Raw genomic sequence first — 14,020 nt, forward strand, 5'->3', positions numbered from 1 at the left:
CCCGCAGACGGAGCCCGGCTGGCCGGGCTCCGTCTGCGGGCCGTGGGCGGCGGGCGGGCGCTGGGCTCCGCGGGGCTGCGCGCCGCACGTGCGGGGCTCCGGCTGGGCGCTGCGCCTCGCTGCGGAGCTTTGCCGGCTGGCTGGGGAAAGTCGGCGGCGCGACCAGGAGGGCAGAACGGCACCCCGGGGCCTCTTTTATTGGGCCACCCACCTTTCTGAAGCGGCTGCGATTATTAATGCTGTCACTGGGAGCGATGACCGTTGGCTGCTTGCATCGCCGCTCTCTTTTTAGTTGGAACTCCATATAGGTGCGTGTTATGTTTTGCTCGTTCTGTCCTGTTTATACAAGAAAGATGTCCGTCTCAGGATGTCCCTTCTTCTAACCCTAACCTCGGTCTTCCAGGTAGTTTCAGAAAACCCAAAATGCGACTCGCTCCATTCTGAGCACTTGTGTTGGTGAGATGATGTTCCTACTTGAGTGAGTTAAGCTACGCAGCTTTAGCAAGAAAGAAGTGAACTCGCTGTTTTATGTGGAGGGTGAGGAGCACACGGTGTTCCTTGGGGCTGCCACATGTTTGCTTGCTGGTCTTATGAACACCTTTAAAATACTTTTAAATACCTTTAATACTTTTAAATACCTTAAATACCTTAAAATACCTTTAAAATGTCCTTTGACTGGATATAAGAAAGTTTTTACAATAAGGGCAGTGAGGCACTGGCACAGGTTGCCCAGAGAGGTGGTAGATGCCCCATGCCAGGAGATACCCAAGGTCAGAGAGGGTGGGCTCTGAGCACCTGATGTAGTGTAGGTGTCCCTGTTCACTGCAGGAAAGTTGGACCAGATGGCCTTTAAGAGTCCTTTCCAACTCATGCGATTCTCTGATTCCTGCTTATTAAGGAGATAACTTTTAGTAGTCTAGGTTAATAGCGTAATTCAGTTCACAGTGACATTAAGTTGTAACTCAGAGGATGAATTTGATTCATCTCACTGTAGAAGCAGCACTTCCATTATTGTGGCACTCACTCACTGCCTTCCAGACCTATTTGTGAAGCTGTGACCCCTGTGAGCCCCAGGGATGAGCGTGCTGTGTGCACGTGGGGCAGAGCAGCTGTGAGCGTGCTGAGGAGGCTCCTGCTTCCAGCTCCCGGCCCTGTGAGCAGACGCCTGAGTTTAAGGGGCTTTTACCTCTCAGAAGTATTTTGATGTGCTTATCTCACAAGTATGTAAATAGATCTCGGCAGGATTGGGGATGTTCTGGAACTTCTCTGGTGTTGAAGCTTCTGCATAGTTCAGCTTGGTAGAGTAGATTTGGAATGCTTTGGCCGTGAAATAACTTTACTGTGGAGCAGTGTCCTTGCTCTGTATGTGGTCGTGGCAGGAGTTGGTTTTATTAATGTGGCTTGGAGTAATGATAAACCTCTGCAAGACGTGTGTTGTGCTGACCTGGAGGTGAGGCAGAGTGATTGCTGCACTTGGTGCTTCTATGGAGGGAGGGTTCTCTGCCTCTGATATGGCAAGGATGTATTTTTGTCTGAAAATATTTAAGTGCTTAATGCTGTATAGCAGATGTTTTATGTCTGGCTCTTAAAAAGTAGAAGCGTTTGAAATAACTCTCGTTAAAACGTTACCTTCAGCAAGAATTGCTCTTAAATTCACTGGAGCTCAGTTAGCTGCTGCCTGTGGTGTGCTGCATTGGGAGATAGTGATTTTCTTTAATGGAATGATGATTTGCCCAATACCACGACATGCTGAATAGTTACAGCTGAACAGAGGAGTGTGCCGGATCATCACAGAAGCTTGGAGCGCGGGATGCACTGTGAAATAAAAAAAGCACTTGAGCACAGCCCTTACAATGGCTTTTAATTCATACTGATTTTCTTGAGATAATGTAAAACTGATGAAACTTCTCACTGTGCCTAAGTGTGGAATGTAGCAAGATGGAACACGTGCTTAATTTGGTGACGAGGGAATGCGCTGTGTGGGAGTCCCTATGACTTCAGTGCAGCTTCAGTCAGTCCGTCATTGGCTCAGGGATCTTTTCTGGCAACCACTGCCAGCACAATGCGAGTCATGGGCACAGGTCCTCTGGGTGAGAGAGGCAACACTGGAGCTTCAGGTTTACCACAAAGTTTAAGTTCATATTTTCAGAGTGCTGGCTGCTCTGTCTCCAGACGAAGGCTTTCAGCCTCATTCAGGTATGGTGTCTGAACACAGTTGCTGAGCCTGAGCACTTTAAATTTACTCTCAGGGTAGATGTTTACGTAATGAATGCATCAGTTGGATGCATAAGGTCATACTTCAGAAGAGTGTGAATGTATTTCAGCAATAGCCCACTGTGAATTCCATCATTGCCTTTTGCCATTTTAAAAGTTTTTTTTTTTTTTTTTTTTAACTCAGCCGCTTTAACTTTTATTTTATGATTGTTTTTACTTGCTGATAATGTAATAGTAAAATAGGCCTTGGTGTTGCTCCAGCGGTGAATTTTTTTTCTATCCTGCTTCTTTCTTGGATAATGCAAGCCAAGGTGACTGGTAACAAACACAGATTGTTTCTGAGAACTTGTTGTGCCTTATTGTTATGGTAAGGTCTGTCTGTAACAACAAATAAATGTTACAAAACCTCTCCTGGAATGAACGCTCACATGGCTCACAAAAGAGCCTCACAAGGGAGTCCAATGTGAATTCGTTTCTATTTAGCCAGTAATGTGAAATTGAAAGTATAAATAATAATAATAATAAATCAGAAATGGCTTTAATGGCAGCAGTTTACTTTCACATTATGTCTGTATTTTTGGTATGGGTAGCATGTGGTATGAAGGCAGCCTGACTGCTTGGGGTAGGGAGCAGCCACTGAGCTGAAACCCAGTGTTAGCTGCACGTTGTAGGTGAGTTTGTTGCTCCTCATTATAAGACAGTCTACAATTTATGACCAATTGTGACAGTGTTGGCTGGGGATGCTGGCTGGCCTAAGCCACGTGCTGCAGGGGCATTTGGGACGTTCCGAAGAAGTTAGAGGTGTGCCAGCTGGGAGTTCTGAACTGGGAAATGCTTCTGGGGAGCCCCGTGCTTGTCAAGTTAGCCCATGGGGAATGTCATGATACAGCCAAAGAGCAGATTTTGAGTTTGTGAGAGGTTAAACGGTTGTAGCGAGAGGAGGAGAGAGAACTGGAAGTATGCCCCAGAAAGAGCATTGTTCCGTACAGTTTTTTGTTAGGAGCTTATGCGCCAACAATTCTTTCGGTTCCTTCTTGTACTTAGAAAACTTAGAATGAGGAACTCACCAGTGCTTCATCTCGGTGGTTTCTGTTCTCTAAAGAATAGACGGGAAATATCTGTCAAGCCACAAGATTCTACTGAGAAGTTCCAGGGAGTTCCAGGAATGAGTGCTGGGTGCGGAGGGTCTGTGTAATAAGCAGGAGTTTTAGTTTAGCTGTTGTTTCCTTTGCTCTTTCGTGGCTTGTGCTTTACCAGCTAGTGCAGGCACATGGGAGGTGGTTGTTCTGTATTAATGTTACATCCATGGATGACTTTTGCAAGGACACCAGTAAATTGACACATGCTCGGTTTAAATTGGTTAGTTTGCTCTGGATGATGAAAGAGTTAGAGCAATCAAACCCACTTGTAAGCCAGTAAATACATTATGTTAGTGTGTTACGTTAAATTAGCTTCAAGGGGACAGGCCTACAGGAATATATCAAAGAGCATCAGCTACAGTATTGCTTCATTTCAGAGTACAAAGGTTTATTGCAGTGGACAGTGCTGACAGCATGTGCAGTAGGAAGTTCCTGATGGTCTGAGACCATCGGATATTGGTATGTGTGTTTAAAAGTACCCTTGCTTAATAGCAAGGATGTTGAATACTCCTTAACTCTTTCAGGTTTCTGAAGTGTTTTAGGTCGTTTTGAATAGTCTGCTAACCTAGCATCCATTATTTATCTTTAATACATAAGGAAGTGGAGCTTCTCCAGCGTGTTGACTTCCTTTAGTCGATAATAGAAGTCCTTGTGGGCAGAGTTAAGGTTTTTGAGCTCTTGTCTTTCTGCTGAGCCTATGTAGGTATAACAGGTAGTTCTTTAAGGAAACTATGAAGTGTGCTGCTGGTGAGCTATCTTGAAAAATGATGGATTGTTCTGTTCTGGTGAATTTGCCTGTGTGTTAGCTCGTAGTTCTCCCCTCCACTGTGAAAAGTGGAAATGTGTTTTATTTCTGTCTTTATCATGGTAGAAATGAGTAGTGTGGTTATATGAAGGGCTTGATTTTTATTTTTTTTTCCAGATTTTTCTTGGGAGTTCCTGTTAAAGGACAGGCATTGCCCTGTGAAAGTGAAGTTGTCCTAATGTGGGGGCTTTCTTTCTTCTGTTGCCATTGGTTTGAGGTTTGCATGGGGTGGCAGATGCTTGGTTACTTGGGGGGCTCCTTAACGTCTCTCCATTTGGCTCAGTAGTCGCCAGAAATCTGTGATGATGGTTTCGTAGAATCATAGACTAACCGGGATTGAAAGGAACCCACAAGGACCGTCAAGATTTTGGAGGCTCTCTATTGCCCCTTCTTTAGTTTGTCATGAGTGTATGTTGACTTTAATTTCTCAGTGATGTTGCATTCCATTAATGTTGCATTAATTTAAACCTCCTTTTTACAAGTGGTTTATTACACATGATAATGAAGTTGATGAATTAGCACTGACGGACTCTGGATGCTCAGACTGCAAGAATTGGACAGATCTAAAGGAGGAGAAGGCTGCAAGTGAAGACAGAAGCTTGGCTTCTTCTTTCTGTGGTGTTGAAGAGTTAGTGAAGCCATAGTGTGTGAAGCAGGCTTTGTCTGCTTGGTGTTTGTACACCTTTCAGCTGATGAGGAAAATTTGCTGATTGAGTGGACCTGCTGAGTTAATTTCTTGGCTTGTGCTTGGGAGCAACGCTGTCTTACAGAAGTTCATTTTCTTTTCCACTGTTCTGTCCTGTTGTAACTCAACCAAAGGGAAAAGGAATGGAGAATGCAAGAAAACAGTGCTGCTGTAACCTAAGTAATTTGACGGGTCATTTTGGAGTTGAGAATTTGTAGTCAATCATACGTTACAGGATTTCAATTAGGCATGAGTTACGTCTAACAGCAGTGACCCACCTAAACCCTTGTCAGTAACTCAGCATACCATCTGTGCACGTTTCAGGTTTACCTGGGTTTTGGGCTTTTGCGTGCTTTGTCCAGTACTTGTACTTTTCTTGGCCTTCATTTTGTACTAACACATTCTGTTCTGTCTTTCTAAATTAAAACTGTCCCGACTGGACTTCAGAGTGGGGAAAATATTTAAAAGAAATGTAATTAAGTGCTACTTTTTATGCAAAACTTCAAACTATAAAGTGTGGCTGTGAGGAAGCTAAAGAGTATCTTCTTGTAGTACCATTATAAATGGAGAGGGATACTTGACTGAGACTGTGACAGTATGTGGATCAACTGAGACAAAATGCCTTTGTCAGACTTGTATTGCTTCCAGTTAGCCTGAGCACTGGATAACCTGGCCTCAAACTTCTGTGTCTGGGATCTGCACTTCCTGCCCCATTTCTGCCATTCCATTTTCTCTTGGTGACTCTAAGTGACCCGGTTTTGCCCTTACCGTAAGAAGATGTGCTTCTTCAGTGAGCTTGCTAGGCTCAAGCAGATTCTGGGGAATTCAGAACAAATGGAAGGCAAAGAGCTTTGCTGCTTGATGTGTAACTACAGGGGATGTCTGTATAACATACCAAATATTCTTTCTTAGTGCTTGTAGCTTAATACAAAAGCCAGAATGCTTGAAGAAGTCTATGAAATAGCAGCACATTTTAAATCTCACAATGAATCTTTTGTTTTATGGATGGTGTCACCTTTAACCACTGAACCGTAGATTACCGGTGTTAAATGCATATCTGTCACACTGTATGTTGTGCGCGTTTTGCCTGGGTTTAAAGCAGCTGCAATTTACATAACTTCAGTTATAATTCTAAAACAACCAAGAAGCTCAGGTTAGAGTTGCCTGGTGGTAGGAGTGAATTTTGACGTAATTTCTCTTATGGATAGCTCTCATTTTGCTTTTGATTTTTTCGTTTCCCCTACACGTGCTTGAAGTATATGTTTAATTTTTTTTATTCTTCTTATTTTTTGAGGGGAAAATGCATGAGCAGCAGAAAACTGTTGAGGGCTTACCTGAGTGTAGCTTTGCAAGAGCTATGAAAGCAAACTGAAGCGCTGTGTTAGTGGTCACAGCCTCAAGTGAGAGCCAATAGGATGAAGTGCACGTGGGTAGCAGTCTCCACTTGGAAGGTACACACAGCTGGGGGTGATTAAAAGAAGTCTGTACGTTTTCTACATCTTCAGTAGTTGAGTTAAAGAAATCTGTGCTGTGGAGAATTTTTGTCTGTCTGGGATTTAACAGCTTGCTTTTTCTATCTGGATTAAATTAAGGCTATGACTTATCCGTGTGCGAAAACTTAGTTTGCAGGTGTTGGAATGCTGGAAAGTGCATATGCAGAAATAGTTAAAACATCTGGACCCATTTCGGCAGTGAGATTCAGGGAGGGTGTGGCTAATGCAGGCGTCTTTGCCTTTGGCCTGCCTAGAAACCTGTACAGACCTGGATCTTCATCTCTCCTGATCTGTGTTCTCGATAAACAGCCCCCCCGTGTCAACTGCTAAAAGAAACCCTCGTGCCATAAGGATCCAGGAAATATTCCTGGATATATGTATTTTCTTCTTTCGGAGTAGATCCAGTATTCTGGAGGGGTTGTGACAGGGTTGCAGACAAACGACTGAAGTGAGCTCTGTTGTGCCTGCAGATCAAACCTGTGCTTGTGGCAGGAGTTAGAGTTCGAGGATCTTTAAGGTCCTTTCTAACCAGGGCCATTCTGTGGTTCTGTGCCAATTGAACTTTGAATTGTGTGCTTGACACTTAGTGAGTGTTTGAGGTGTGCTGTCAGGTCTTTGCTACCCAATAAACTCTGACAAACAAGTACTGCAGATGGTTAACATTTCCAGAGAAATTAAATTCTGTCTGCTCATTTTGGCCAGTTTGTGGCCAAAAATGTGATACACATTGCAATTAATTTTCTCTCTGAAGTGTTTTTCTGGCTCTGGTCATTTCCATTGATCGTTACTGTCGTCTGACTGTGACTGGAAATGGTACCTGTCTGGGAAAGTCTTTACTTTAAAGGGCAGAGGTTTACTGTCCAGTTAGCCTAGCTGCTTTTGAGCTTCCTGGCCTGCAACAGAAGGCGATGTGTTTGCTGGGGTTGGGAGGCTGTAGTCTTTCTGCTAGAATGAATCTTGAACGGTTGTGACAAAATCCATGTGCTGGGTGTCTGTTAATGCTGAGGTCATTCTGCTGTTTGCAGATTTCACTGCTTTAAACAGCCTTCCAGACATTTATGGAAAGCGAACGCGTTTTGCCTGAGCCAGAGGCCTGGAAAATGCCAGGGCTTTATTTAGTGACTGGTAGTTGCTCTGAGTTTAAATGTGCTACCAGATAACTCAATTCCCCAGGGCAGAGACGGATTTGCTCATAGTTCTGAGAAGTGCTGACACTGGCAGAAGAAACCTCTTGCAAGGCCTTGGCTGGCTCATGCTGAAGTATGTGCATGGGGAAGGGTGTGAGGTGTTTGGGAAGGGGATATATATGCCATATATGTCTGTACGTGTGTATGTGTGAGTGTGGATATAATATGTATATATGTTCTTATGTGCTTAAATACTTGGTTAACCAGTTTCTCCTGCTCTGTTTTCTTCTTTCATTCCAGTGGTTGTGTTACTGAATAACCTTCCATTTCTAAGGGGCGGGAGGGGGAATAAAAATAAAAATAAAAAACCCTGCTTTTTGCACAGACTTCGCCTCCATATCTGTATATATGATTTTAAGGAGGAAAGTTTTGCAGTAGCTCAGTGTTGGGCTGGAACTCAGCGTGCCTGGTTTTGTTCTTGGTGTTGCAACTGCAGTCTGTGAACTCCAGCTTTGCATCTGAAGAAAGGTGACAGTGATATATAGATGATCTCTCTGAATGGATTGTGGAGTGTTTTACGCAAGAAGCACATCAGAGTAATCTTTTCCTATACCTATGCTTTTTAAATAACCTTCTGGCAATAAAGCCGCTCTATCTGACTGCACCGAATTTCTCTCTCGCTGATGGTGTTTCGTTACAAGAAAATGAGGCTGCACACCAGCAGAACTGTAGGTTAAGGATCCCAGAAAAGGCAGGAAGATAAGTGTTTTATTAACCAAAATTGCATGCATGATCAGTTTTGTGCAGCTGAATCTTTGATCTTGCATATCTATCACCTTCTGATTTTTCATTTTGTAATTCCTGCATGGTGCATCTTTCTCTAGTGTTGGTAGTGTTTCTTCTCAGCCTGTAAGTTGTTCTAGGCAGGGCTCTGGTGTATTATCTTTCTTTCTACCTGCTTGCTTTCTGCTATTTTCCCACTGTCTGAAGAACCACGATTGCTAAAGGCTGTAATGTGTGTAGGTGGGTAATTAAAAACAGTGGTCAAGAGAGCTCTTGGAAACTTGTTGGGTTACTTCTCTGAACAGGATGATGAGACAGCATCGCTGAATGGAAGAAAAAAAAAAAACAAGACAGAAAACCACCACCCTCCTTTTCCTGGCAGCTTGAAGAGCCAGCTTGCTTTCCTTTCAGTGTGTGGTTCTGCCAATGGTGTCTGACCCATAGACTTCGTGAAATTGGAGGAGCTGCAGCATAGTCGATGTTTGAGGGCTGTTTGGCTCTCAGACTCTCGCACAGTGGAGAGAAGATGAGAAGTGCTTTGTTTGTGACTTGTTTCAAATCGCCTCTCAGCTTGCCTGGTCTGTGTTAATGTCTTAATTGTCATTGAACAGATTTAAGTGATCCAGGATTCATTTACCTTGGGAATTATCACCTCAACACATGCAGCCCTTCTCCATCCTGCTGCAATAATTACAGCTCATGGAAAATAACTCTGGCTGCTGCTCCCCAGGGTGTGGAACTGCTGGCATCTGGAGATAGAGCACATCTGTGCTGGTCCTCAGAGGCAGGAGTCAGCCAGCCAGAGCTTATTGCATGCGGGGAATGATGCTGGTGACTTATTGTATCTGAACAATGGCTAGGGGATCCTCATAAGCATTGGCCTCTCACCTCCTCCTGCTGTCCTTTCTGGTTGTTTTTATTTTTGTTTTCCTGAGGAAGTCTGTGCAGTGAGGGAGGGCGTGGAATATTGTTATGTTCTTGATGCAGCCAGCCCAGTACCTCAAGCCACTCTTGCTTCTTGGGACTGCAGCTCCTATGCAGTCAAAAAGCGTGTGTGCAGGCTGCCAACCCCAGGCAGAAGGCAGCTGGGACGTGCTAGTGTGTGTTTGTGCTTTTCTGGCTGTTAGATTCCGTGGGATCGACGTCCTAGGGACATGCAAGGCAAGAGTTTCCTTTTGGAAGGAGGTGCACTTTTGAGAGTGTTCGAGGAATGTTCTTGAGACCTGTTTATGTCACCTTTCTTGTGTGGATTCTAAGGCTTTTATGAGGGAACAAAACTTGCTTCTTCCAAACTGGAATATGAATTCAAAATTGAGCAGCTATTCCAGAAGAAGTCTCTGAGGAACGCTCTTATTTTAGAATGGTTTCCACACAAAGATCTGTTCTGAAATACTTGACTGTAATTCTTTCCCAGCATTAGGCTTGGAGCTTGTTTCCAAGTATGGGAGCTGCGACTGTGTAACAGGCTCAGTGTATTCAATCTGAATATCTTCTGGTCCCATCGTGATGTAAACTCCTTGACTAGCATGGTTGTTTATAACACAACACTTGTTAGCATGCTTGTTGACAGCCTTTTAGGACATTCTCGTCCATTAATGCTGGTTTCTGAGGAAGGATGCCTTCTTTCCTGTATTTCTTCTCTGAACATCTCTGAGGCCGTGTGGGAAGAGTGCCTTCTGGGCACATGTTTCTGAGGTATGACACTTTGTCAGTGCAGGGGTAGATGGAAGGACTACTTCAATAGACAACAGAAAAAGTAATGGTTGGTTTTGGAGTCCATGTGGCAGGACAGGTACACTCAGAGGAGTGGCAGGAATTTGTTCTTATAAATTCTGCTGTTGTTCTTGAATTTCAGCTGCTTGTCTTTACTGCAGTTCCACAGCTGTTAATGGGGAGGAGACTGCTTTACACTTTCTTTCCAGTGCTCACTTGGAGACACTAACTGCAATTCTTTTTTTATGGTCTGTGTTGGAAACCAAAATGACTCCATGTCTCTCTTTCCTGTTGTGTGACTGCCATTGCTATTGCAAACCACTTTGTTGACAAGACCTCGTCACTGCTTCAGTAAAACTTCATGGAAGTTTGGAGGCCATGTACCAGCCGGCACTTATGAAATACTCTTGCAAGTTTTCTGCAGTCCCAGGCATCAACAGGTGTGCGAAGAAGATTGCAGGGATGAAAATGCACCTTGTCAGCTGCTGTGCTCTGCATTACAGCTGTATTCAATGCGTTGGCCTGTATAACTTGTCTGCCACTTCTTTGTGAGGCAGAGGCAATGTATTGAACTCTGTAACAGTCTCTAGGAGCTATCCAGAAAGGAGAATTTTGACTTTTTTTTTAAACTGAAATGTTGATATGCAAGAATAAAGCAGTTAAGTTCAGTGGGAGGTGGGTAAGCATTACCTGTGCACACTTAAGATTGTAAAAAGAAGCTTTAGCACCAGTTTGTTACTATAAAGTCTGAACTAATGTTGGCTGTTTACATAAAGGAGTGGACTTTGCAGGGTTATTTTCTTATTTAAACATCAGCTGGATGCTGGGAACCAATTACTGTGAGTGTTTGAGTGAGTTGTGTTTGCTTTGTGTGCTTGGCAATGTGTTTCTGTCATTTAAAGCTTCAACAGAACTTCAGAACTGTAAGGTTGGTAAGATAGGTACTCTTTATTTATTAATTATTAGTATGTGTGGAGTCAGGTGTATATGTGGCCAGAATTGAGTGTTCTATTATCTTCACTTGAAGAAGCTCTGACTCGAGGAATAGCGATCAGTTCCAAGTCTCATAATAAATATTGCCTGTTCTTAGAAGGATCTCTTTTGCTGGAACGTTAACAACTAGATGTGTCTGCAGCAGGTAATATTCTGCTCCAGTTTTTCTCTCAGGTCTTGTGGAGCATGCATCAAATGTGGGATAGGCTCTTTAGTTGACGCTGCATCTCTTCCAGCTCTGATTCCCCTCGGTGAGCTGGTGTCAGTGGTGTGTTGCTGAGGCAGTCATGTTTCAAAATGCTTCCCCGTGTCCGAAACAGCATGAAACTTTCTGGTTCTGACAGTGGAAAATTCATGTTAAAAACTGATCTCAAAACAAGAACCCTTGAAACTTGTCCACCAGCAACTTCAAAGGGCAGTTTTCCATACAGTTGTAAAATTGGCAACGGCAAAAAAGGCTCCATTTGAATTGCACACTGAACTTTACATGTAAACCCCAAATAGCCCAGAATTTGGTTTATCTGCAAGTTACAGTTTAGATTTTAATTAAGTTTTTCTTCTTCCCTGGAGTCTGACTTGAGATTTAAATTGCATACAACAAGTGGTTCTCTTGTTGCTTCTTACATGCTATAAAAGGTGTTGTGGTTTTTTTTTTTTCTTCCCCTCTTTCTTTCATAACCTTTTTTAAAAAAATAAAAAATAATTGAAACGATATTTACACATAGGTTGAAGTTGCAGGAGTGTCGTGCTGCCCAGTGGATTGACTAACTTGAAGCGTCCTGTACCCTGTTGGGAACCTCTTCTTAGCTAACTGTGGCTTTAAGCCTGAACAAAAAGGAATTTGGTTGCAAAACCTGGCATAGTTTAGAAAAAGTGTTTCAAAGGGAGTGTTTTGTCCAGTGGTTCTGGCTTGGGCAGTACCCAGCATCCATATCGTGGTCTGTGCAATGACAACACAAAAATGTGTGGCCACACTGCAAATGAGATTTGGAGGACTGGTTAGGCTGAGAGTAACCTCCTCCCATTACAGACATTACCTTTTGTTTTGTGGGATGGTTTCTCCTCGCTGTGGATTCTTTATTTTTTTTTCCCCCCTATTTTTCTTCCTCTCCTTCGTCTTTCCCTAACCGAATTGTTTTCCTGTCTTGGTTTACAGAAGTATGACAGCATAACATACAGCTGGGGAAGGAGAGCTACTGGGTGAAAAATGATTCAGCCACAGAGACAGCTGTGTGTATTTGTCCTAGCATTGCCTGGAATGAAGTTAATTTTCTTCTTAGTAGTTGGTATGGTGCTGGGTTTGGGATCTTTGATGAACATAGTGGCGATAACACAGTGATGTTTTAGTTGCTGCAGAGCAGTGCTTACACAGAACCGAGGATGTTTCTGGGAAGGAGCACAGCCAGGACTGCTGACCCAGACTGAACGATGTCCCATGCTGTGGACCTCAGAGGAGGAGCGGGGGATGTTCAAGGTGATGGCATTTGTCTTCCTGAGGAGCCATTTCATGTGATGAATCCTGCTTTCCTGGGAGTGCCCAGACACCTGCCTGCTGAGGGCAGTCAGCAAATGAATTCCTTCAGAGAATCAGAGGTCAGAGGGGGGAGAGAGAGACTGCTTCGTGATACGGGGCAAAGTATGATTTAAGTCAATTTTTTGTAGACCAATAAAATTGTGATACTGCAAGACGAACAGTTTAATGGGTGTGACATGCTGAACTTTGAAGGAAGGGCAATGCCACATGTTTCCATGCAATTCAGATGTTACACAGCCTGTGTTGTTTGTTCTCTGTTCTGTTGGCTTTTTTTTTTTTTTTTTTTTAATTCTAAACTCAATGTGTTATTTTTTGCAAGTCTTTAATTGTTTGTTCTGCACCTCATTAGAGACAAGAATGGCATCTTGGAGGATCTTCTGAGGAACACAGAAGTGAAGCATGTGTTTGCATTTACAGAGTGATGTTACAGGGGGTTAATTGTATGGATTTAGCTGTTGTGCAGGAGTAGATAGATGCTTTCCTCTTTGATGTTGTGTTGTTCTGTGGTGTGTCTGGACAATTACTGCATGAGATGAAACTTTTGGTTTGAAGGCTTCAATTTAAGTAGCCTTAAGAAATGTTAGGTGTCATCTGATGTCAAGTCTTATTACCATATTGAGCATGTGTCTGCTCATGCACGCAAGTATGTATTTGGCTATGTGTAAGAACATACAAGGCATTTGAGGGTTTTATAAGGTTTTATAAGGGAGGGAATGTAATGCTGTAATTAGAAGGCACCTTTTAATATATTTATATATATTTATATATAAATATGTATTATTTAGCTTTTCACACAGAAGGTGGTGTCACACTGGAACAGGTTGCCCAAGGAGGATGTGGGTGCCCCATCCCTGGAAGCATTGAAGGCTAGGCTGGATGTGGCTCTGGGCAGCCTGGTCTGGTGGTTGGTGACCCTGCACAAAGCAGGGAGGTTGGAACTAGATGATCATTGTGGTCCTTTTCAACCCAGGCCATTCTGTGATTACTTACTTCCACTGTGTTTGCTCTGTCATGCCACTGTGGCAGGAAGCAGAGGTTGCCCCAGCTGAGCAGGTACGTCAGACTGAGGTGCCCTAAGCTTGGGATGGGAGCGAAGGGCTTCTGTCAGCTGTGCTTCGAGTCCCTGCTTGTTTGTGTGGGCTGGGTTGGTTTGTTTGTTTGTTTTGGTTTTTGTTCTCAGGCGAAAGCTGAGTTTCATAAAAAGCAAGTGCTTTTGCGGTCTAGTTTACATCTAGTCTTTGGTGAAGGTAGGTTTGCCTTTAGTTTTCAGTACTCTGGTTGGTCAGCCTTCCCTCTCTGTTAGACAGTGTTACCAAAGCTGAGTGGGTGCAGGCACAATCCTCAGTTTTCTTGTGATTCATTAATGAATTTTGAGGTGATGGTGTTGTTTTCTTTGTAAATTCACAGAAACCTTTTGTTTGGGTCAAAATATATTTTGAAGGAAATCTTCCCTGCCTGCAGTGTATACAAAGAGCAGCTCTTGCCCTTCACTTGTAAACGTATGGGTTAAGCTATGTTCATGTAAGCCCCTGTT

At 43.4% G+C, this 14,020-nt stretch overlaps 1 protein-coding gene across 2 annotated transcripts in view; it reads left to right on the forward strand.

Annotated features, from left to right (window-relative positions):
- Positions 1–14,020, forward strand: part of LRP5 (LDL receptor related protein 5) — a 129,905-nt gene that overhangs the window by 550 nt on the left and 115,335 nt on the right. Inside the window, exon 1 of one of the 2 annotated variants that reach the window (XM_042813220.1) lies at positions 12,366–12,426. The exons of the other annotated variant lie outside the window; for it this stretch is intronic. Within the exon in view, the coding sequence (XP_042669154.1) occupies positions 12,381–12,426 (46 nt within the window). The 5' untranslated portion in view covers positions 12,366–12,380. Of the gene's footprint in view, positions 1–12,365; positions 12,427–14,020 lie in introns of those variants that run through there. 2 annotated transcript variants of the gene reach the window in all.

Source organism: Centrocercus urophasianus, unplaced genomic scaffold (assembly GCF_019232065.1).
Source record: "Centrocercus urophasianus isolate 14NV4802_14NV808 unplaced genomic scaffold, USGS_Curo_1.0 seq_14, whole genome shotgun sequence".
NCBI classification, from domain to species: domain Eukaryota; kingdom Metazoa; phylum Chordata; class Aves; order Galliformes; family Phasianidae; genus Centrocercus; species Centrocercus urophasianus.